This window comes from Dendropsophus ebraccatus, chromosome 8 (assembly GCF_027789765.1).
Source record: "Dendropsophus ebraccatus isolate aDenEbr1 chromosome 8, aDenEbr1.pat, whole genome shotgun sequence".
NCBI classification, from domain to species: Eukaryota; Metazoa; Chordata; class Amphibia; order Anura; family Hylidae; genus Dendropsophus; species Dendropsophus ebraccatus.
In genome coordinates, this window is record NC_091461.1 from 66,222,583 (window position 1) to 66,248,007 (window position 25,425).

Genomic DNA, 25,425 nt, shown 5'->3' on the forward strand with positions numbered 1-25,425 from the left:
CTCTCTACGCCAAAAGGTTGTTGTAGATTATAATAATGTAACTCCCTTTTATGGTGGTTACTGTGTTTACAGCTATGACCTTGTCCTCTTATTGTATATAATATCAAATATCTTTTTATCGTTGTGAGCCCTTTTACTGTAGGTGTTTTTTTACCATATTATTCATAAGTATAGCAGGTGTATATAGTCAATATTCTTCTAACACTATACCCCCTATGCTACACGTTTCTTGTTATTGCAATAACTATTTTGTTTCATCATTTTACTTTCGTTGCTGTACCTTAGTGCATGCCATCATGGTTCCAAGAGCCTTATATATCCCTTTGCCAGGTTATGCATCCTCTCCTGACATTTAATACTGGGCCCATACCTTACTTACTTTATCAGGCATAAAATATGAGTATTTTCAGTGTCTAATGGCCAGACTTCAAGGTGTGGAGGCCATCATGTGCTCTGTTTCTCAGTGTGGAGCGCCTGTTTGCTTTCCACAATCTTGCGACCTGCTGGTGGAGCGCATCACATGGTTGCACTTCAGCAGATGTCTTGGATGTCCGGATATTGAAAATCAGTGGTGAGCATGTGATGGTGCTTATTGCCGTGCGTTCCAACACCTGTATACCGAGGCTAACCCTAACACAGATGTGCACTCCTACAAGCTGGTAATTACGCTGAGCGTGTACCATTCATAATGGGATATCCCCTACCCCACCTCCTTCACTTAGGTGGAATGCAGAGATTTGCTGGTGTTTCTTACACTCATTGAGTGTAAGGTGGAGGCCCTTATACATAAAAAGCATCTTCCGGGGTTTATGGGTGAGGGGCACTCATGGGTCCTTTTTAGCTGGACCATTAAACATTATGTGGTAACATAGTATTTGTGGTAAGTGGTAAGTTACTGCATGAAACCAGTAAACCCAAAAGGCCCAAATTATCAGATTTCTCATGGAATCCCATAAGATAGGGGATAACTAGCTGATCAGTGGTGGTACAACTGCTTGAAAGAATAGAGTGCATGCTTGGTCAGATCCCAATTCATTCTTTATTAGGCTTTGGAGTGTTCTGCAGTATTGGGAATCACCATGAAGAATCAATGGAGCATTAGCTATGTGTACGATGTTCATTCAGGTGGACATCTCCACCACCAGTTGGGTAATTATCCTGTGCGGGAACCTGTGGGATAACCTCTTTTAGTGTGAGTGTTGGGGAATCTCTAAGGTACATTTTATTATATATTTATTATTAGCCTAGCTGTTAAGAATATATAAAATGACCTAAAACATGTAATGGGCTACTCTACTGTAACATGTCACACAGGCAGTTCTTAAAATGAAGGTCTATGGCTCAGAAATGGGCAGTGTATGCAGGTAATTTATAGGCACATCTGCCTGGCTGCTGAGATTTGCTTAGCCTTGCTTTACATGATGACTATATGATATTGGTATAAGGATCTAGTGGATGGCATTGATCGTCTGTTATGTCAAGGAAATTGCATTCTCCACCACTTTTCTGCTAGTCTGCATGCCAAAATGTTTCCTGAATGTCTTACTCAACCTCATCAGGCTAAAATACAATGCTCTCAGCAAATCTTCAGACCCTTTTACGTTTTTTGCATTTTGTTATGCTGTGGCCTTGTGCTAAAATAAGGAAAAGCAAAATCAACCCCCTCCCCATTGTATCAATACTATCTGTAATGCCTGCAAACATGGCAGCAGTGTCCCCTTCTCCAGATCTGGGCCTCCACATAATCCTGTCTCCTGGCTTAGAGGCAAAGTATAGGGATGTCTCAAAGATGATTATAAGAAATGGGAGGCTTTCTAGTGTCATCGTAAAGGGTATGAATGCTTATGCCAAGGCAAAAGTTTAGTTTTTAATGTCTGTTTTCACATTCTCCTTATGGGGTACTGAGGGCATAAAGATGGGGGGACCACAGATTTTTTGAAACTAGTGAAAGGGTCTGAAGATTTTCCAAATGCGTTGTATATGTAATGGAAAGAAACAAAAGATTTGTGACTGTATTCAGTACAGAATGGTAAGAATATTTTCAGACTGAATGTATAAGATTGACTGAGAAGTATATGCAGGTGGAAGTTTTCAGAGCTACAGCCTCATTATGATCAGATCATTACCACTTCAGAATGGTAATTATGCGTCCGATCAAATAACTTATATTAATGGCATTTATGAAAACCATTGCTCCCTTGTCTATTTATTTAGAATGGGGAGCGATTATTTTGATAAATGTAAATATGAAGTTCTGTAAGGAGGATTTCTTTCTTCCGCTTCCTTGATAAAGCTTCACTTGTCGTGGCAAAGGTCATTGTTGATATTCGTTTCAGTAATAGCATAAAGGCGGCATTTGTTCTGGTAACAGAGGTGCCTTGTCCTGAAGCACAGGCCTCATCCATGCAAAATAAGCAGTAGATCAGAAGTGATGAGCCAGGTTTATTTTTTTTTACAAGGTAGCCCAAAAGAGAACATTCTGCAAATTATTTTTCATTTTTTTTTCCATCGGAAGATTCATTGCAAATACTGAACGGAAAAAAACTAAAGTACTGGGGTCTAAGGCTCCAATAATAGGGGAAACGCAGATGTCTATGCACTGTCTATGGACACTGAATGTCCTAGAGACCAGGTTGTGTGTCTTATCTACCTGTCATAAGAAGCAATGTGTGTGTGACATCAGTCTTCTATAAATGTGACATCTAACTTCCGCAAATGGCATACCCAACTTGCTGAATATGCCGATCGCCCCTGAAAGTTTGTGTATAGCGCCATTTTTGTATTTGCCTATTGAACAAATACCTTTCAGAAATGTTTTCACATATAAAAACAAATCAGGTAAGTGTGTGAAAGCATTCTTAGTGAAGTTTGGTTTGACGCTTCCTAGGCAGGCTTTGGCCATACCCTTGTATGTTGTCCACATATTGCAAACAGGGTGCATAAACAGCAGTGTAAAAAATAAAAACACTGCTTCATCAGCTTACCTGAAAACTAATATGAACGTCTCGTTGTTTAAATATTGATACAGAGACATAACTAGAAACCTATTCAATGTTTAAATAAAATTTATTTTAGAATCCCTTTGGTTAACATTGCATATGTGGTTAAAGTGTATATAACAAATGGCAGAACATTTTTTTTTCTTTTGTTGTCTTGTGTAATTGTCATAATGTTATAAGCTCATCTATAGAGATGTGTGTCCTATTTGTTTCTTTGATTTATGGTTGTAATGTCACAATTCATTCCAACTCTTGTCTACACAGGGGATATTCAACCAGTTTCAGTGCAGCAGTGAGAAGGTGTTACCATCAGATGCCCTCCGCAGTGCCCTTGCAAAGACCTTTCAAGATGAACAACGTTTCCAGCTGGGTATCATGGATGATGCAGCCGAATGTTTTGTACGTTTTATTGTACTTACTATTGTATTTTTGCACACTTATGTCGTTTTAAATCACATGGAAAATAAAACAGTGCACGCACACACACTATCTATTCCACAATATGTTGCTTACAGCACTACAAACATGGTTGAGGAAATGACTCTTAGGCTAGTTTATTACAGCTGTTCATCAGTACATCAGTTTTTCTACAATTGTGACCTAAAATGTATTAATAAATTAAAAAACAAACAAAACTGACCTTTACTGTAAACTACAGAAGCTAATGCTGGAAGCTTATATTGGGGTCTGGCTGCTTCTCTTCAGTTGTCCTGGACCCATTGTTATAGGATTATGGGGACCAGGAAATACATGAATTCTGATAGGTGCAAGAGAGTCCTTATTCCCTGTCCCTCTGTAAAGTGCTTTTCTTTGATGCAGAAGGCACAACAATGTCATTGTATCACCGGTGTCTTTCCCCAGCAGCCAGGCCTAGCCAGAGGGGTGCAGTCTGGTATCTCTGGATAAGTGTGGGAATGGGGACAGGGGAGTATGTTTCACTTGGATTGTGGCACTTTGTAATACAAACTGAACATCAAATTATTTTATGAAGCACAGTGTGTTAGAATTTTCAGGAGGCACAGGTATATTTAGGGGCACAGTGTTTAGCCCTATGATGATCCTTTTTTTAGTATAGAATGAATGGGAATATTTGCTGCGAAAGATTTCTCAGCAGAAAACTCTGGTGCTTTGGTGAGATAAAGCTGTCATTGTGGACGGGACCAGATGGAAAAAAAAAAAACCTACCCCAATCTGAGATGTTGCCCATAAGACACTGAAATATTTATGCTGCTCCTGAGTGCGTCATATCAGTACTGTGTGCACTGGTGAGGTCTGCAGTGAAAACCTACAAAAACCTTCATATATATGTATTCATATATTGAAGGGGGTTCCATTATATTGCTTGTTATTTACCTATTGCGTATGAGCAGAAGAGAGTAGATGCTTTACTTGCTGGAATAAATGTTGACCAACCCTTCCTTTTTACTATTTCAAGTATATTTATGCAGCAATATTGATGTAACATGCAGTCTAGTTTACTAGAAGTATTATTTATTTATTTTTAAGGAAAATCTTCTCATTCGCCTCCACATTCACATCGCAGATGAATCCAAAGAAGATATCTGCACTGCCCAGCACTGTATTTCTCATCAAAAGTTTGCAATGACCTTATTTGAACAGGTATTTTAGTTTATCTTTATTCCGTTAGTGGCTTTAGTTGCCTAGTGTTGGTTTGACTTAAAGAAAAGGGATATTTAACTTTGGTGGGGTCAGTATGGTAAATATTAGTGAGGATATAGCACATTTGTTTCTGAAGTGTTCCCAGCGAACGTGTAAAACACATCCACAAGGTTACATTAGTACAAATTATACCAAAATCCTATGCTGCCAAAAATGAAGTATGGCATAGCATACTATGCCATTTATATAGACATTATTCTTTAAATACAGCCTGCTAAATGTCTGTGTCCCTCATTGCTAATGGTTCAATCTCTTGATCTAGTAGTTACATTGAGTGAACATTGCGCACACTCCATCATTTTCCTCCATATCTGGCCGACAATCTGCTCATGTGAATGGGCCTTTTAATTAAGTTCTTTCAGATTTTCTTTCTGTAAAGATGACACTTCCCAGCATGGAAATCAGCATGTTCTGTATTTTCTGCACCTAAATGGCCACACCAGCTTTTCCATCTGCCCAGCATTGGATTTTTGACAGCAATAGTAGTGCAATCTACAGCACAAATTTTTTCATCAAAAATACCAGAACTCCTATAGATCCCAGTAGTCTGTTGCGTCCATTAGGGTTGCGATGTAGCATATTTATCATGGCTCTGCTGTCAGCATTTCTGATGTCATCTGTTTTATTGTTCAATAATTCAATCTGCCTTTACAGTGTGTTTGTACCAGCTGTGGCGCCACATCAGACCCTCTGCCTTTCATTCAGATGGTGCATTATATCTCCACTACAGCTCTCTGGTAAGGTGATATTCTTATTTTGTTATTTCTGCACAAGAAGCTTCTGTTAGGAGGTAGCTGATTAATACCAATGCTTCTACAATTCTTTTGAACAACATTGTACTCAAAGGAAGATGGTTTAAAAGTCATGTCCTTATCACAGAAGTCACTGAGTCCGTTTCAGACTACGTGTTCCTCTGGTCCATGTAGCTACTTTAAAACGTATCTGAGTGCTGTTAACCGAGCACAGAAGCTGTGATACAGGTTGCACAACCTAAAGTTTCAGTGTAGCAATGCATCTTGCCTAAGGTCAGTGAATAGGATCACACTACAACCCAGCAGTCACAAGAAACTCCTGTCCAATTTGTTGTGACTGCCGGACTGTGTTTACTGCCACCTTTATGTCACAATAAAATCCTGTTTTCTTTGCTCAGTTGCAGTGCGGCGTGATCTACACAGTGCAACACAACTGTGTGGCCCTGTTGTGGCCAAAATCACTGTGTAGCACTATCCATGGTCCTAGATAAGTACCTTTTGTATGTTAGAAGGCAAAGGAAGGATCCAGTAGTAAATATAATACCAGCCATCTAACTTTGCACTGTAGGTCTATGCACACCTGTATTCCTGTCTGTTGAACAGACTTATTTAGTATGTGTATTTGTACTGCCGGAACCCGCGTTCATTGGCAGCTGATGGCTGCAGACATAGGTCATGTGATTGTCTTATTATGTTGCAGTAATAAGAAAAGCAGCTATTCAGTCACGGCTCGAATTCCTCTATTTTTTATTCTCCTTACTTTGTAGCAACCAGGCAATATGTATGTTGGAAAGGAGAGAAAAACCAACCCCTGATATGTTTGGAGAATTACTGCAAAAAGCTAGTACCATGGGAGACTTGCGGAACTGTCCTGTGAGTACTCAATATTTGCAATTTTAACTTTGTTGTGTTAAGGGAAATGTACTGTAACTTGTTTGGTATATGTACTGAAAAGTTAGATTCCATTGTTTCATTTAAACATCTACAGAGCAATTGTGGGGAGAAAATCCGCATCCGCCGAGTGCTCATGAACGCCCCTCAGATCATAACCATTGGACTGGTCTGGGACTCCGATCACTCTGATCTTGCTGAGGATGTTATTCACAGTCTTGGAACCTGTCTGAAGCTTGGGGATGTAAGTGTTTGACTGCTCTAAAAAATTTAATATATCGCAACTAAAGAGTAGGGGTTAATAAATTTCAATACAAAAACGTTTACAATTGCTAGAAATGCTTCTGTGGCCGATAATCAGCCCATGTAAAAGTGACACCGATCAGGAGGGACGGGGAAAAGGCCTGATCCCCGACTGGTCGGGTCTTTTAGAGCAGGCTTTTAAACTTATCATTGCCAGCCACACATCATCCTGTGTAAACAGGGAATGTGCGTGCAGCAAGGGTAAAGGAAAACTGACAGCACAGATGTGTAGATTATTATTATTATTATTATTATTATTATTATTATTAATTTATAATCTTAATCTTAATTCCAGAGCGCTATAAAGGCGACAAGGGTAACAAACAAGAACATTACAAGATCAAAACACATTACATAAAGGCAGATGGCAGACTGATACATGGGGAAGAGGACCCTGCCCGCGAGGGCTTACAATCTATAAATATAGATATCTGTGCTGTCAGTTTAAACATGACAAGTTGCAGTCTATACATACCAGCTATGCTACTTGTGATCCGTCACGTCTAGTCCAGTTCGGCTGCTGGCTTTATCTTTACGCCCCACCTCCTCTTGCTGTAAATGATATTGGAGGAGGCGGGCCTGAAGATGCAGTCAGCGGCTGCACTGGAGATGTGCCGAATTACAGGTAGCGTGGCTGGTATGTATAGACATATCTGTGATGTCAGTTTTCTGGGCTGTGCGAACAGAACAAGGATCATTTGCGCAGCCTAAGCCCCTCAATTTGTTGTACTGCAAATGGGGCTTGAGCCGCTGAATGGCACTCGTTTACGCCCCTGAGGCCAACAAATCACGGTGTGTAAAAGAACCCTTAGATTGTAAGCAGCATCCAGAAATAGACAGTATACATTTACTGCTTAGTAAAAATAAAGTAGGCACTGCACTGTGCCTAGTTCATTGCTATAGCCACCTATTCTTAGCATTAAACTGAACATGTCACAATATATTTTACACATGCATTATAAATAAACATTGGACTTTCATTGTCTAAAAATATCATCTTTAGATTGTCTAGTCCAGGGCTGTCTAACTTGTGGCCCCTCAGCTATTGAAAAACTACCATTTTTTAACATGCCTGATTTAGCTTTGGCTGTCAATGCATGATGGAAATTGTAGTTTTGCAACAGCTGGAGGACCACAGGTTTGGCACCTGTGCTCCAGTCCAATGTTTCCCCCAACCCCAGTCCTCATGGCCCACCAACAGGTCATGTTTTGAGGATTTCCTTAGTATTTTACAGGTGATGTAACAATACTCTGTGCATCAGGTATCATCACATGTATTCTTTGTGTAGAATGTCCTCAAATCCTGACCTGTCGGTGGTCCATGAGGACTGAAGTTGGGGAACACTGGTCTAGTCTGAGCTTATGCCACTTAGTGGTAGACATTTGGTCCAGGACCTTTTGCCAAAATGTGGGTGCCTGTTGACCATACCCCTATTTGACAGAGCACACACTCAAATACATGTGGTGTACAGCATGTGCCCCAGGATTATGGCGCATTTTCAATAGTAAATCTGCATATTAACCCATGAGTGTTATCTACCTGCTTAGAGTATCTTCTCTTCCCAGTTATTCTATAGGGTTACAGATGACAGAGCGAAGCACTCTGAGCTTTATTTGGTTGGGATGATCTGTTACTATGGCAAGCATTACTCCACCTTCTTTTTTCAAACCAAAATACGCAAGTGGATGTATTTTGATGATGCCCATGTGAAAGAGGTAAATCAAATATCCAAGTCTTTATAGTTCTCTTCCCTGCTTCTTTAGTTCAAATGTCAGACTAATCTGCTATGATGATTTTTTTTATTTTTATCTTGGGATAAATATGTTTATCCCATTCATGTGTACATTTACTTACTGCGGAGATTTACCAACCACATCTGCTGGAAGTTTGTTCAAAATATCTACTACTCTTTTTTATAATATTTTCTCATGTTGCTCCTATAACGGACGTCTTGGCTCACACCAAGGTCCTGTCCATAGCGATTGTCCAGGAAACTGAGATGTCAAGATTTGTTCATCTCATTCACGTTCCTTATTCAGCTTCCCCGTCCTGTAACTGTATGTTTGCATCGGAAATTTTTTACATAAAATCGTCTTTCTTTGTGACTGTTTCTGCTGAGTCATGTTTTCACAAAAGGTCTTTAATGGATTTTATGCACAACATCACGTCTAACCTTTCCAGTTTTACAGAAATTAATTGTTAAACAGCGTATTCATTTCTGCCCCCCACCTCTATGTATACAACCCATGTAATGCAGTCTTGGTGCAATCTGAGAGCTAGCACTTGTCGACAAACTTACAGGTCATTTTTTGCATCTGTCTTGAGGGCTAAATGTTTGTTCTTCTAGATTGGTCCAAAATGGAAAGATGTTGTCACAAAATGCATAAAGGGGCACTATCAGCCATTACTACTTCTCTATGCTGATCCCAGAGGTACTCCAGTGTCTGTTCCAGATGTTTTGTCCCAGATGGATATTCGGCAGTATAGCAGAACATGCTATGATAGTGAAGACTCTGGTAACTATTTATTCCACATTATGTCACTGCCTTTTCCTCTTTTCTTTCTGTGATAAGTTGTCATAGAACAAACTCCAGTATCCAGATCTAAATGGTGTAAAGCTCAAAATAAAAGCCAACCATAACGGTTAATGGGGCAGTCTCGTTGCACTGTTAATTTCAGCACAGAAGGTAGTTAAGATGACCTTAAACTTTTTTTTTTTTTGTGGCTTACTCTACTCTTGTAAGAGTATCTTGTAAGAGTTAAAAAAAAAAAAGTGCAGAATTGAACTGGTGAATTATTACCTTCATTGTCGCATGTGTCATTGTTTGTACTACCTTATCTATAGGCTGCATGTGTCGCGTTTGTCAGAGTTGTAAATTATTTCTTGTATATTAGGTCGGGAACCCTCTATCTCCAGTGACACCAGGACAGACTCCTCCACCGACAGCTATCACTACAAACATTCACATCATGAATCTGTGGTGAGCCACTTCTCTTCTGACTCCCAAGGAACAGTCATCTACAACTTGGAAAACGATGCAGCATCACAGAGCAGTAGAGATACAGGTACCAAGACTTCTTTTAATTTGAGCCCTCTAGGTATATTTAAAATGAAATTTAGCCTAAAAATAATTCCAGTTAAAAACATTTTAATCGGTTTCTGGTTATAATAGATTCCAAGAGAATTTTTTCTGGTTTCCGGTTAAAATAGATTTCAAGAGAATTTTTGATGTTTTTCAACTCCTGAACTATTTTAATTTAATTATAAACTGCTTATTTTTTAAGGAGCCTGGCAGCATAAATCTGCTCTATGTAGTCTGGCCAGCCCCTCCATTCCATTCATTCTTCCATATGTCAGTATTATTCCTGACAGCAGTTCTGTGTGTGACCAGCGGAAGGTTGTTTCATCCTTCTGCTTGCAGGTGCTATTGATGAACACCCTAAAAGCAATATATGTAAATTACAATTCTGTACAAATAATATCCAGAAATTGATTATAGATTTAAAATGCCACTGTCATTTTAACTTTCAAAAACTATATCAACAGTAGATGGGATAGAAAGCAAGTTTACAAGCAGGTGGACAACACTTTCTGTGTTTTAGACTCTTTGGGAAAAAAAAAAAGTGTAAACACACAAAGTCCTGTATTTCTCATGTCATCTAAGCGCTCACAGCCAAGGCAGTCATTTGATTGACGGACGCATTGAGCTGTGACCCTTTTGTCCTAGCCAGAACTTCAGGTGCTTAGTCTCTTTCTTTTTTTTCAACCAACACAAGACTATAAAAAGCTTCAGGAGACGACTGGACCTTGATTTTAGATAAGTATAGCTTTGTTTTACATCATGATAACAACTATCTCTCTCTCTCTCTCTCTCTCTCTCTCTCTCTCTCTCTCTCTCTCTCTCTCTCTCTCTCTCTCTCTCTCTCTCTCTCTCGCTATATATATATATATATATATATATATATATATATATATATATATATATATTATAATAGAGAGAGAGAGATATAGTTGTTATCATGATGTAAAACAAAGCTATACTTATCTGAAATCAAGGTCCAGTCTCCTGAAGCTTTTTATAGTCTTGTGTTGGTTGAAAAAAAAGAGACTAAGCACCTGAAGTTCTGGCTAGGACAAAAGGGTCACAGCTCAATGCGTCCGTCAGTCAAATGACTGCCTTGGCTGTGAGCGCTTAGATGACATGAGAAATACAGGACTTTGTGTGTTTACACTTTTTTTTTTTCCAAAGAGTCTAAAACACAGAAAGTGTTGTCCACCTGCTTGTAAACTTGCTTTCTATCCCATCTACTGTTGATATAGATTTTGAAAGTTATAGCAGTGACACTTTAATTTGAACTTTCTTTTTTTAAAGGTGTTTTTTTTTTTTTCTTTTAACCTGGAATGGATGTAAATATTCTCCTTTCTCCTTTAATGTAACCAATAGAACCATTTTATCAACCATTGTATTGCGTGCAAACCGATTCAGAGATCAGCTGTTAATGTCATCATGAGTCTCACATTTGTGGGAATGTATGCCTCAGTTACTCTGAAGAAAGCCCACGTGTGATATCACATTAGGTATTTCGTGGTTTCCATGGTATACATTTTTATAATGAGGTTTTAGGTTGCTGTGTAGGTATCCTCATTTTCTAGGGCTTTATGGTGTACTTTCTTGTATACAGGACACCTGACAGATAGTGAGTGTAGTCAGAGACATTTTTCAAGGAAGGGACCTCTAACTGACCGAAAACGAAGTTCCAGTCGGCCTCGCAGAAAAGGAGATGAGTCCCAATCTTCAGGTTATCACAGTGAAGGTCTGACCTGCACTCTTACTAGTGATCCTGCTTGATATCACTTTTTTCTTTATTTTTATGGGTGGTTTTGCTTCCTTTTTTAATATATGGCTTTCTCTTTTAACCACTTCTTCGTTGTATTAGGTGAAACGTTAAAAGAGAAGCAAGCTCCAAGAACAGGTCTGAAGCTGTCCAGCAGTTCCAGTAGGTTAAGAGACTTTAAAACAACGGTTAGCAATATGATTCACAGTAGACCATCACAAGCATCACAGACTACGCAAAGTATGCACCATGTTGGAAGTGCTGTTGATCAGACCGAGATCAAGCCACCTACAAGCTTAGCAGTAAGACCCAGGGACTGGGAAATGGAAAATAACAGCAATGAGATGAAATCTGGGTTGTCCAGCAGGTATCGTCCTACTTGGCGTCCAACACGCGAGCCATTAAATGTTGATAGTATCTTCAGGACTGAAAAGAGGAAAAATGCAGGATACAGTCCACTCAGTCCCTTTTCAGAAGATTCTGGTAAGGGGATGTCTTATACTGATTTGTTCGTACTCCTTTATTCTCCCTTGTTAGTACAACATATATGATTTGGACCTTGGATAACTATCAAATGTTTTTGTTCCCCTATTCACATCAACAAAAGCCAAGTTAAAGGTTATTGCCATGATGGGTTCCCACATGTTCGTTAGAGTTTGGCATAGAGAGACACAGCTCACACAGAGAGGTTGGGTTGCCAATGTGTGATCTGCGCCTCTCCATGCTGAACTATGCCAGTGACTCTTTAAATGTTGGTTCTATGGATGAAACATATCCCTCGGGTTGCCCGCGAACCACCATTGTATCTGGCATTGATGTCTATACATTTTATCTTTTTGTATTTTTAAAAAGGTTTGCCCAAGGATTTTAGTAGGTTCTATCTAGGTGTGGCTTGTCCTATTAACACTTTGATGAAATGTATGTAAAAAAAAAAACTGTGGCTACACATGCCGCATTCTGGTATAAAGTTGTCATATATACTTGTATGTGTTAGGGTAGACAGTGCAAATACTGACCATGGAGTGGAATTAAAGGAGATGGCTCACCTTTTGATATAGAAGTCTCAGTGATATGATAAATGGAGTTTCAACATAGGCAGTGAGATGGTAACAAATACGGTTATGAGATTGTTTCCCATGTCTTAGAGTCACTTTCATTAAAAATATATTTTGACATGTCAGCAAGCAGCAGTCCCTGCTGTCATCAGGAGATATAGCCAGGGAGAGTGTGCGTGGCAGCAGTGCAATCTTCTCTTCGGTTGTATCTCTTGTATCGACTAATTCCGACTATTTAAGTCTACGAGCCTACATCCATGGAATTAGTGAGTGGCCGGGGGATGGGTCATGAAGCTGCTGCTGCTGAGCGCTCTCCCTGGCTATATCTCATGATCACAGCAGGTCTCAGCAGTGAGCTCTGCTGCGTTCCAAATGCCTGATGACATGTCAGTCGTTATTTTTATTCACATTGTACTCTTTAATATTAGCTTGGATATAATTTGTAAGCACTGGTTTATGTGACGTCCCATTCTTGGGACATCACATTCATTTATCTACTACACATCGACAGTGGTGACCAAAATAAATAGGTTAAAAAAATATGTATGTTAATTTTTTATAAAATACTTGCAACCCCATACAAAAACCCGGAGGTATGTGAGAATTTTACTGAGTGAAATATGATGAGAATTCCATTTTTATTTATTTTTAAAAGCCAAGGAACTTTCTGTCAATGATCGAAGGGAAATCGCCAATCCTGATACAAAGGAAAAGCATCCTTGTGTGAAATATAGGAGTTGGGGTGTCGGCCGTGGTGCTCCTTCTCACCTTATGGATCAGCAGCAGCCTCGTCTTATCCAGAGGATGGAGTCTGGCTATGAAAGTAGTGAACGGAACAGCAATAGTCCCATCAGCATGGATTTACCTTTATCAGAGAATTGTAGTGCTTTTAGGTAAATGCCTTTTTTTAAAATGGCTATTTATTGAACACACATATGTTACATACTAGAATATTTGCAAGAGATACATTACAACTGCTTCACACCTAAAAAGTATATTATGCAGAGATATGAAAATACATGACAGAATCTAGATAGGTTAGCAAATGAAACCCTACCCACCTGAGTTCACTGGCTTGCTTAAAGCATACATATTGTAGTGAATTTTAAGACTAAACCATCAATTGTTTCTACTGGTATTGCAGTATTTCTGGCCACAATGTGTTTTATAAGATATTTATTTTATGGCAGTTTTGGCCATATCTGAATCCATTTCTAGTTGTCAGCTTTTCTGAGCCCAGTTGCAGAGAGGACAGATGATAATGGGCCTGCCCTCAAGCCCAGAATTTCTGTGCCTGGCCCCTTGTTTTCAGTCTTCATATAATTGCTCAGTAAGAGTGAGTTTTCTATGCATGGACCACTGAATTTACTAGAATTTTTAGACTTTCATTTATATTGTTCTGCAAGAGAAATAAAGAGTGATAAGAAAAATATATTGCATGCACTGCAAAATTTGACTACTTTGTGTGTAGTGTGCACCCTCTTTCTATCTGCACCCTAAAATGTTCTTACCTTATCTCACATTTCTTTTAAGGGAATATCACTCAAGGAAAAGTCCTATGACAGCTCCAGCTCCTACCTGGCGAAACATCCCAAAGTCTCAGAGCAGTAGTGCATTAGATATGGCAGATTCTGCCTCAAGTGTCTGGGTTAAGGTCCATCCCTCACATGTTGGTAAGATATTCTTTACTACCTTTTTCCCTCACAGTACTTACTGGGCATTAGATGACTTCCTCCATGCCCTGTTTGCAAAGCAAGTGTGCGGTTGCATCCCTTTACACTTTATGTCAGATCGAGCATGAGTGTATGCCTTCAAAACACTTTTAATCCACAGGACTATCCTAAGAAACCAAATGTTTTGTTATCATGTACTTACAATATAATTCCAGCAGCTGAGAGTCCAGGACCCATGAATAGTGAATTGGATGAACTTCAAGAAGAGGTTGCAAGAAGAGCAAGGGAGCAGGAATTGCGCTGGAAGCGTGAAAAAGAGATTGAGGCGGCCATGGGATTTAACCCACGACCTAGGCGGTTTTTGGATTTAGATGAGTTACAGAATCAGGGTAAGTAATTGTTTTCTTTCTATATTTCTTGTGTATTCTAGGCACCTTAGAAATCGATGGTTGGTAAAAAGAAAAAATCATCATTCTGGTAAATTTAATTTGTCCAAAGCCTGAGATCAGCAGAAGATGTCGTTGTGGAACAACAATTACTACAAAAGAGAAGGTTGAACCATAATGCTAGAATGAGCTACCCCATTGTGTAAATTTTAGTGTTAAGGTCCCCATAAACCTTCAATAACTGACAGCCAAACATCAATTATCTGTCCCATCCCGCCCTTTTCTTCCCTATACACAGGAACGTATGACACAGCTTAGGAGTCCTATTTTCTCTATGGGAGATTAAGCTGCAGCTAGAAAGCTCTGGCTGCAAGTTATCTCTCCCAGATCAAAGGGGTTGAGAAGTGATTTTCCATACACCTTATACCACAAGCAGCAGGTATTGCCGACAAAAGTATAATGTGTATGGGCACGTTTAGTGCCCTATATTGTAATTGTATGTTTAGCGTACAAGAATGATCACTAAAAATTGGTTTAACTAAGCAAAATGTTTCAGAAGCCAAGATTTATGTGTATTATTTGGATTTAACCAACGAGAACAATATTATGAGGTTTGTGTTTTTGTTTCTTTTTGTAAAATACCAGTTTGCATTTATTACAAAAAAAAATATCATACTGAATCAAATAAAATCCTCTATACTCCAAAGTAGCATGTCTTCCCTTCAAGTTTGATATTTGATCTAGGTGAGGGCAGTTTTTTTGGAATATGGACAAGTGGATGTTCTTGGCTTTCTAAGCCACATTCACACAACTATTCTGCTTTGTGATGTTAACATCACGATGAGTGGCAGTGCTGCTTGGCAGGCATTGTAATCTATTGTGACTGGCACAACCTCCTCTGGAAACAATGGTTTTACTTGGTGTAGTTTATAAGCGGTATGGGTGGCTTTTAGAAGCTCCTTTGTGGCTATAGCAACTATAAAGGAGCTGGTGGAAGAGGTAGATCTTGCTGCAAGCCATTGTAAGAAGCAATTCAGAAATGGACAATTATGTGTGACTATTCCAGGGAGGAGTGACAGCTTTGAGCGATCCATCCAGGAGGCAGACTCTGTCTTTGAGCAGTCACTGAGGCTGGAGCAGAAAGGAGATTACACTACAGCTTTGGCACTGTGTAATGAAGCTATGTGTAAGTAACTCATAACCAATGCTTAACTCTGCTTTATATTACGTATTGTTTAACATGGCATGCTTAACATCTTGTGGCTCAGCTATTGGCTGTGGAAGGTGACCTTTGTCTCTCTATTTCAACAGAATCTTGCAAATTTCTGTTAACTCAAATATATAAAAAATACTTCATTGCTTTCTTCCAGCTTTTGTTGCTTTGCCCACATTTCTACAAGAGACTTTGCAGTGTGGAAACAGTGCTCTTGGTTCCAGTTATTTCTCATGTGACAAGTATAACAAACCCCTCTTTCATTGGAGTGTAGCATGGGTCAGAATAGACACTTTAATAATTTCTCTTCCCCATTGAAGGTTTTGCATTGTTCAGCTTTTTAACCAAATTCATTAGGACTTTATACCCATGGTGACATTAATGCACTCTATGTTAATCATTTTAGATTGCTACAACATATAAAAATCTTGCTCCCACTATTTCCCAAGCATGTGTGTTTATTTCATTGGAGAGAATAGAATAAGCTGCTGCCAGATACCATTTGGAAGCGGCTTCTTTCTCTTGGGAATATGATCAGGCATGTTAAATCTAACATGCCCAATTCCTCTTCCAGTGACATCTGTCATCAGGGTAGTGTAGCCTCAGTTTACAGAACTTAGTTTGTGGGTTCAGCCAACTCAGATATTGGCCAAAAAGCACCAAAATGGTCAAAGGGACCAATGCTTCTAGAAGAAGCACAGCTCAGGTATCTTGGATCTCATCCAGTTTAGCATAACCATAACTCTACAAAGAGTTTCTTCACATGTTCAGGTTTAAAATTTTTGAAGACAAAGCTAGGAAGAGATCATGAAGGAAAGGCTGAGACTTCTCAGATCTCTTCCTCCTGTGTTTATATTCAATAATTGTTGTGAAACTGAATGTGTGAACATACACTAAAATCCCAGACATGTTTCTAATTGTAGATGTAATAAAGTTTTATAAAAAAAACTAAGATCACCTTGTACTTTCTATTCTAATTATTTCAATCCCCACCATTCACTGCAGCTGCCATAGATTATAAATTCCCTGCTAAACTATCTAAAAATGAAGAAAATAAATAGCTACAAAATAAGTTAAGTTAAAAAAAATCTCTGCGTCATACCTATATCTAATTAATAAAACTGACTACATTGGATGTATTTGCTGTAAACAAAGTAGGCTGATTCCATAAAATATTATAATCTCATACAGTATATCATTATACATTCTTACAAGTTTCTCATCCTATTGCTTCAAATGTATGGCTAGTATGAAGTCATAGAAACAATCAGTGCCATGCTTAAATAAATCACATATGATGATTTATGTAGGGAACACTGTATTGCAATTATATTTCAGATTGATGCCACTCACTTCGGAAGGTGTGTAGTTAAAGATGAGCCTGTTTCATGCTTCCAGTCTTTTCATACCAGTTGTGTTAGCTCAGTTAATATGCTCAGGGTGCATTGCTTACATTTGTGTGCATTGTTGATAACTTTTAGGATGCATTAGTTTTGTTTCCCCCTCTGTATTGCATGACTCCATGTTATGCTCTTTTTGGCATCCTATTTTTTATTATTTTGGTTTGTGTGCGTGCATTTGTTTCTGCTATGTTTTCTTTTGCATTTTAGCTAAATTCAGACTTGCCATGCATGATGCCAGATCTAGCACACACTGCAGAACCCTAGCAGATAAGAAGTTGCAAATGTGTTTACGAAAGGCACGGACTCTTCAGGACCGCATGCTGCTGCCGACAATTCCTCAACCGCTGCCACCAGCTTACCCCTCTCCACAGGGGGGAGCTATAAACCAATCTACAAGGTAGCTGCCATGAAACTTCCATAACTAGGAATGAACTAGAGAACTGTTGGTCTTAACATGACATAGAAATAATTTAAAGGAAAACTATACATAAAATAAAAACTGACTGTATATTGATCAACGGGGTATTTTAGTACCACCCTGTGAAGACTGTCTGCTGTCAACTCTGTAGTTGTTGAAAAGCAGTAGAAAAATAATAAGATTTGCCTCTTATGATTATCACAGTTAAAGAGGCCCATATAATCTTGTCCATCTTGTTGGCAAAAACTCATAGCCCCTAGTCTTGGTTCACACACACGCGCTAGGAAACATGCAATGTGTTTTTTCTAAGACCCAGTTAACTTGCATTGCATTGTATTGTGCTTTAAAGGGATACTTCAACTTGTTATCTCCTATGCACAGGATAGGGGATAAGTATAAGCATCTGATCACAGGGGCCTTACTGCTTGAAACCCCTTCCCCTGCAATCTTGGAAACAGGCACCTAAGTATGGAACCACAAGTAGCACAAGCCTGTTTCTACCCAATTCCTTGTCGGTAGTACAGCTGGAAATAGACAATGAATGTGGATAGGGGATGAGTATAATAAGTTAGACTAACCCTTTAATGCAGACATGCTATGTGTGAACTTAGCCTGAGGTGAAACTGCCAGAAAGTTAAAAGATTAAGACAGTTCTCTTTGTAGATGACACTGACTAAAAAAAATTGCTACCGTTTTGTCTGCATATCTAACACTAAAGCCTCTTCTCTACTTCTTGCTGATATAGTAGAGTAGATCAGCAAGATGTTGGGACAGACGGCTACATATGTAAAAAATAAATAAATTATTTATATATATATATATATATATATATATATATATATATATATATATATATATATATATATATATATATATATAAAACTTTGCAGATACTGACAAGGTGGTTTCAATTTCTCCCTACCACACTGATCATTATACACCCAGACTATTTTATTTTGTTGTCAAGATATAGTCTTCCTTTAAGTGGAAACATCTTGGTTGTAGCAGGTAGCTACTTTTCAGCCAAAGATCTCTGTACATTAAGTAGACCATCTCTTTAGCCGTGTTCATTAGCTTTACAAGTACGGAAATAAATTCATGTGTGATGAGTGGTTATTTATTGCTAAAAGAGACCAGAAGCCTTCCAAGCTAATACATTGAAGAAGTTCATATTTGTTCTTCTGCATTAATTCCATTGCGGCTTAGTCATTTTACTGTTATTTGCATTTGTTGATTTGTAAGTGCTGATTTTTACTGAATTTTACATTTGTGACGTTCTGTCATGTTTTACCTGGATTTTTCTATCAAATACACGTTTTACCAGTCTAAAACATGAAAAATATATATTTTGCAGGCATTTTAGTCCATTCTACCAACTTCTAAAGTTTAGTTCTTAACATAAGCTGCATATACATCAAATGCGGAATCGATCTGATAGGCACATACTTTTGGCATATACCATCAGTTTTATTTTGCAGTGTTGGTAGACATCTATACAATATATATTTTTCATAATTACCTTGATTTCCTTTAAGTTTATTTTCAAATAATTTGGCAAATGATATCTCACCTCCTTGCAGTGACCAGGCTATCTCGGACAAAGTTTCAGTGAACCATCAGGTAATGGCAGAGACAACCACAAAGGAGGACTTTACATCCACTCCATTACCATATCCGTTTGCTTCTAGCCATGAGTTGCTTCCATCGTCTGCTGAGTCTTCCAGCTTGCCAGCTACTGAACATTGCCCATGTAGCAAAACATTTTCTAACTACCGTGCTTCTTCAGGTCCTAATTCCCCAGAGAGTGCCTCAACTCATACACAGAGCACGGTTGAAAAAAATTTAAGAGTGGATAATAGTAGCCCAGACGTACAACTCAAAACCCCCAAAAATGATCAAGCTACTGATGGAAGAAGCCCTAATAATGGTAAGGTGACTGAGGAACATGAAGCTAAAGATGGTCCTCTACCTTTGCGGAAGATAAAACTCAATGGCATTAAATCTGGTTCTTTACCATCATTGTTATTTCCCTGGGCACGTAGAGCACAAGCTCAGTCTCCAGATAGAAACAACCAACCTACCTACTGTAACAAATCTGTTAGTACAGAAATTCATACAAGTGAAGATAAGGTTGGTTCTTGCTTTGTCCCACCAGTCTCTCCAACTGTTCCAAGCAGTTTTAATGTTCATCCAGCATCTGTCTCCACAAAACCAAACAGCCCGGACAACTCACTAGATAAAAAATGTGAATTGAATATCTTTGAAACTAGCAAAGTTGAGGCACCTAAGAGTAAGGGGTTGGTGCGTTCTCTGGCAGAACAGTTTCAGCGGCTACAAGGGGGCTCGCCGAAGAGAAGCAGTTTTGGTGTGAATTTTACTGGAATAGACAGCTGTGACCAGAAGTCCTCAACAGTGGGGCAAGTCCAGGATTCTTTAAACCTTTTGGAAACAGAATCTGGTCCGCAGCCTCTAGTGATGCAAGAGAATAAGTCTGTCAGCACGGATCAAGCAAGTACATCTCCAGATTCTGAGGATGGGTCATGTAATGTAAATGGTTCTAATATAAATCATCTAAACAGCCATAGTGCAGTGTCATTTAAGGAAGTGGTACCGGGAAACATGGCTGATAGTGTTAACCATGGCAAGTTTTATTACAAAGCTGAGAAAAAGGTGAAATTTGGAAGCACTGTGCATTTGCCAGTCTCTGCGCCCATGAACCAGTGGGTTGATAGTGTCAGCAGATATTATAATGCCCAAGTGGACGACAGTGATGTGGAACACCATGCTCACCCAAGTTTCTCCTCCAATCGAAAGTCTGTAAGGTATGGCTTATCAAAGAGCTCAATTGATCTACGGCAAGCGTTAAAGCAGGATTCTGAGCGTGGTGTTTCCGAGTTGGATACCTTCTATAACATCAGCCTTCAGACTTGTCCAGGCAGCAGGACTCTGCAGTGGAGATCTGAGAACTCCAGACAGACATTCGGAAAACCATGTAAGTGTTGGTGTCTATTAGCAGTTGTTTTATGTGTGCCAAATGACCTTCTTTCATAATGTTGCCAATGCATAATTGGGAATGTGACATAAACATTATGTAGCTTAAAGCATTACTGTCTTTTGGAGTAACATTTGACTTGTTAAAAGTTACTGATCTCACTCCTAAGGCCCGATGCGATCCCAAGATACAGCTGGGGGGAGTGCTTGGCAATGCACTCTACTGGCTGGCCAGAAGTACATTTGATTCTTTCACTCCATAGACTGTAATGAAGCATACATGTTGGATTTGATTGACAGCTGGAGAGTAATGAGATCCAGTGTGATCAATAACTTTTGACATGTTTAAAGCGTGTCACTTGGAGTAACATTTGACATATTAAAGGAGTCCGGGCATGGACTTTTCTTTTCCAAAACTGGGGGGAAAAAAATTAAGTCCCTTCTCTAGACTGGGGCCGCTTCCTGGTCTAGAGAGGGGACTTGGGATGTAACATTCCAAGTCCGCTCAGCTGGTCAGCAGCCATAGTGGGGTCCCGCTTGTCATGTCCCAGATCCCATTCAGACCTGGAAGCAGCCAGGGACCAGACCAGAGGACAGCCAACCCTAGCTCTGGAGCCAAAACGAGTTTGTGCCCGAACTTCTCCTTTTAAAACGTACTTGCCATAAGAAAAAAAAAAAAAAATGATACACACACACACACACACACACATTTAACATTACATTTTACATTTTAGTTCTGTAATAAAACTTCCAACATATACAACACCTTATATATTGTATAAGGTGATGCGGGTTATCCTGGGCCAAATAATGCATAAAAAGGATTCTAGTTCAGCATCATACAATGTATGATGCCTGCAGAATGCAAGTCTATGGGACTGTCTCACTCACACAGAGGGGAGAGAGGTGGCAGAAGTGTAGGTCTCTCCCTGCTTGAAACTCAGACCCCAACCAATCAAAGTTTTCGACATATAAATTTTTTTTATATATATATTATATTATATTATATAGTGTGTGTATATGTATGTGTATATATATATATATTTATTTTATTTATTTATTTATTTATTTTTTATTCATGACCAATTTAATAACTCATGTCTGAATGTTTTGTTTTTTTCTCTCCTGAAAAGTTTTGGACAACACATCTACAAGAAAGATGCAGCATGCTGCTGGTAGAGGTCTGTCAAGAACACCAACAGCTGAGATAGAACGCAGTCTCTGTGGAACCACACATTTACCTGTGTCCAAGGTATGTTTATTGACTGGATGGCAAGAACCAAGCTTAAAAGGGATCTGTACCTAGTACAGAGCTGTACTGGGTATGGGGCTGCATATGCTATTGTGCAGCTAATGGGGTAAGAAAACTAATTTACTTTTTGCAAATGGCTATTTCCACAGTCAAGTGTGTTCTTTGTGGAGTCTCTAGTACATTACCTAGGCATCACATCGAGGGCAGGGAGAGAGGGAAGGGAAGTAGCTGCAGGAATGCTGGCTACAGCCGTTTCACGGGCATTTCACTCTTCATCTGGCCTTGTGAAACGGCTGTAGCCAGCGTTCCTGCAGTTACAAGTTAATATTGTATGAAATGCACAATGATGTGTATCTTGGTTGCATCGGTGTAAGCACACCAGAGAGCTCCTGCTGTCACTTTTCCAGACTTCCCCCGATTGTTTTCACAATTACTAGTTTTCGTTAATGTTAATAGTTTTAAAAAAGACAATTCCTTCTATACATGTACAAAGCTGCTGTTCTTGCACTGTGCATGAAATACTAACTTTTATTCCATGATTTACAGCATTTGTCACAAAGAGAGTATAATACAAGTTGTCCTTATAAAGTAGATACAGTGGATTCTTTAAAAATCAGAATAGCCTGTTGTTGAATCCCAGCAAGAATGAGGCAGACCCTCTCATTACTGTTGTGACTCAATGGATACAGATATAGATGAACTCCATTGAATGTGTGGATTGATACCTGACATGGTTTCTACATCAGGAAGTGATGTTACTCCTTTTTTCTTCTTTAACAAAGTTTTCAAGTCTGTGACAGAAAAAATCTGCACTATACGAACTATGGCCCAAATTCCAATTTATATCAATGAGATGCAGAATCCACATGAAGAAAAGTTAATGTAAACATGCTATTCCAGTTCTAACCTTTTGCTTTAACCTTTGCTACTTGATGATCTCTAACCTGACTACTTGGCTCTATATACTTCTCTATGGCATTTCAACTTCTACAGCATTTTATATCTGAAGCAGTTTAACAATGAATGGCTCTCTCCACAATTTCCTAACATGACTATAATAAATGAAGCATTGATACACTGACAGGCAATAAGGCTTTGGATTACCAAACTACCAAGCATTCCAAAACATTGTGCAAGTATATGACTGTAAACAATAGCCAATTCACGTCCGTGTCTGACAGTGGGCTGTGTCTGGTTTTGCAGTTTAAGGCCCTTTACTTGAATAAGAATAACTTGTGGTACCAAACATTTTCTTGGCCTTATTTCAGGAGGGTAAAACAAAAAAACTGAAAGACAGACATGGGTAAACATGATATATCATTAGAACACTGGTTCGGGTTCATATATACTGTATTTCTCATGACAACCTTACACATGATGCATGCCTGGCTAAGCTGCTGTCAGGCACCTCTAAAAATAAAAAATTGCACTTTGAAACTCAGCTGCCTGATCCCTCCCTCCCTCAACATCAGCTGTTGTAGGCAAGTCCAGAGGCCTAGATGCTCAGCTGGTCCTGCTGAAACCAATGTGTTTTGCTGACAGTCTAAAGTGCATAAGTTATGAGAACATTGAATTGCAAATGCGGATCATAAAAGAGAAGAATCAGTACCTGATTTTAACATGTTCAAACAATGTGCTTCATCCCTCAACACCTTGACATCTGTTTTGCCTTCACCACTGTCAGTCTAACATCCCTTGTTGATGTTTGACCAGCTTAAAGGGGGGTCGTCTGTGGAGCAAAATGCGTCTACTTTTACCTTACATATACCTTCCAAGATGAGAGAGGGCATTTGTAGGTTCTAATCATTTTGCGTGGAGGAAATACCGCCTGCAGATGATGACTGATAGCTGTGCAATGTCACTGATGTTCCGATGGGAACAGCAAAAGTAAGCACAGGAGAGCAGTGGACATAGGATGTTTTCTGCTCCCTAAAAATACCTTTAAGAAACAGGAATGATGGATTTACTGGGACAAAGTGATTACATTTCCTCGTTCCTTTTTTCTGCCTTTGTTAAGGAATAGAACAAAGTTATTGGAGATTGGTTGCCTTTTAGTAGATGTAGGCCCTTCTCTCCGATTAGTTTGTCCTTATTCTTTTCAGGTATAAAAATATCCAGTAAATCTTTTACTTAGATAGCTAGAAGAGTGGCGGGTGTAATTGGTGCTATATCTTGTGTGTGCACCTGCAGGTCACTCATGGCAGGGACCAGAGCAGGAAGTCTGAGGAAGATAAACTGTACAGTGCAGAGAATTTCCGGCGGCTGGCAAGGAGCCTCAGTGGGACTGTCATCTCTGGCAGAGAAGAGACTCTGGTCTCTTCTCACAGCTTTGTAAGTAGTAACAATTAATTGACATGTTTGACAACACTGAATTCTATAGACACAATATTATAGCAATCACTATGCGTAGACAGCTTTTGAAATGTGGAGCCATGTAAAACTTAGGGAGGAAATCTAATGGCAGTACTAACTACTTTGCTTATCTTATCACAAGTCCTCTATTTTTCCTCATTACCTTTTTTCAGTTAAAGAAATTATCCAGAATTAAAAAGCACAGCTATTTTCTTGCAAAAACAGCACCACTCCTGTACCCAAGTTACATTTTTAGCTCCATTCACTTCAATAAAACAGAGCTGCAGAACTACACTTAACTGAGAACAAGAGTGGTGGTGTTTTTGCCTGGATAACTCCTTTAATAATTTCCTATTTCTGTCTTCACGAGCCCCCCCAACCCCAGAAAGGGTTGCCATCATGTTGACTCCACATACAACAATATAAATACACCAAAATCTATTTGAAGAGACTCTATTAGTAATTTAGGGCATCCTACCCTGCTTATAGATGTTAATGGGGTTGGTGGAGGTACAAGGTACTATGGTGCTTCAGTAAACCTTTTATAATGTAGTTGTATTAATATACTTGTATTGTATAAGTTGTATGAATATACTAATGCTGGGGACAGCACAGCACCTTTACTCCTCTGCATCGAAATTGCCACCTGCCCACTCCTGAAGCAATGCCCCCTAATGAATATTGGGCTGCCCATCTGCAGCAGCCATCACTAGCTCAGAAGGCATTACTAAAGATGTGGGTGGACAGCCACTTTAGTATGTTAACCGCTTCAAGACCGAGCCCTTTGATGCACAAAAGTCCTGGTCAAATTAATGTAATGTTCCTCCTCGCCTTCTAAGAGCCATAGCGCTTTTATTTTTCCACCTACAGGGCTGGTTGGGGTGTCATTTTTTGCCCCATGATCTCTAGTTTTTAATTAATGTCATATGGGTGTAACAAAAATTTTGATCGCGCTTTTTTTTTTTTTTTTTTTTTTTTCTGATATATAATTTTAAAAAATCAGCAATACTGGTATGTTTTTTTTTTTTTTTCGTTTAAGTCGTTCACTGTGCGGAAACAATGTTATATATTAATAGTTCGGACAATTACGCACGTTACAATATATAATATGTTTATTTTTTGAAATATTTGTATTTTTATAATGTGCAAGGGGGTATATTAAACTTTTATTGGGGGGTATAAGTTTTTTTTTTTAATAACTTTTTTACTACACTTTTTAT

At 39.0% G+C, this 25,425-nt stretch overlaps 1 protein-coding gene across 7 annotated transcripts in view; it reads left to right on the top strand.

Moving 5' to 3' along the window:
• USP54 (ubiquitin specific peptidase 54) overlaps positions 1-25,425 on the top strand; it is a 70,028-nt gene that overhangs the window by 38,299 nt on the left and 6,304 nt on the right. For 2 of the 7 annotated variants that reach the window (XM_069980610.1, XM_069980609.1), the window contains exons 4-21: positions 3,264-3,398; positions 4,506-4,619; positions 5,334-5,416; positions 6,199-6,304; positions 6,420-6,566; positions 8,192-8,341; positions 8,974-9,142; positions 9,522-9,692; positions 11,310-11,441; positions 11,565-11,945; positions 13,173-13,410; positions 14,051-14,190; positions 14,406-14,579; positions 15,643-15,762; positions 17,400-17,589; positions 19,191-20,602; positions 21,735-21,853; positions 24,044-24,184. In XM_069980610.1, coding sequence (XP_069836711.1) covers positions 3,264-3,398; positions 4,506-4,619; positions 5,334-5,416; positions 6,199-6,304; positions 6,420-6,566; positions 8,192-8,341; positions 8,974-9,142; positions 9,522-9,692; positions 11,310-11,441; positions 11,565-11,945; positions 13,173-13,410; positions 14,051-14,190; positions 14,406-14,579; positions 15,643-15,762; positions 17,400-17,589; positions 19,191-20,602; positions 21,735-21,853; positions 24,044-24,184 — 4,122 coding nt within the window. Of the gene's footprint in view, positions 1-3,263; positions 3,399-4,505; positions 4,620-5,333; positions 5,417-6,198; positions 6,305-6,419; positions 6,567-8,191; positions 8,342-8,973; positions 9,143-9,521; positions 9,693-11,309; positions 11,442-11,564; positions 11,946-13,172; positions 13,411-14,050; positions 14,191-14,405; positions 14,580-15,642; positions 15,763-17,399; positions 17,590-19,190; positions 20,603-21,734; positions 21,854-24,043; positions 24,185-25,425 lie in introns of those variants that run through there. The other 5 variants (XM_069980611.1, XM_069980612.1, XM_069980614.1 and 2 more) reach the window with 5 other exon arrangements.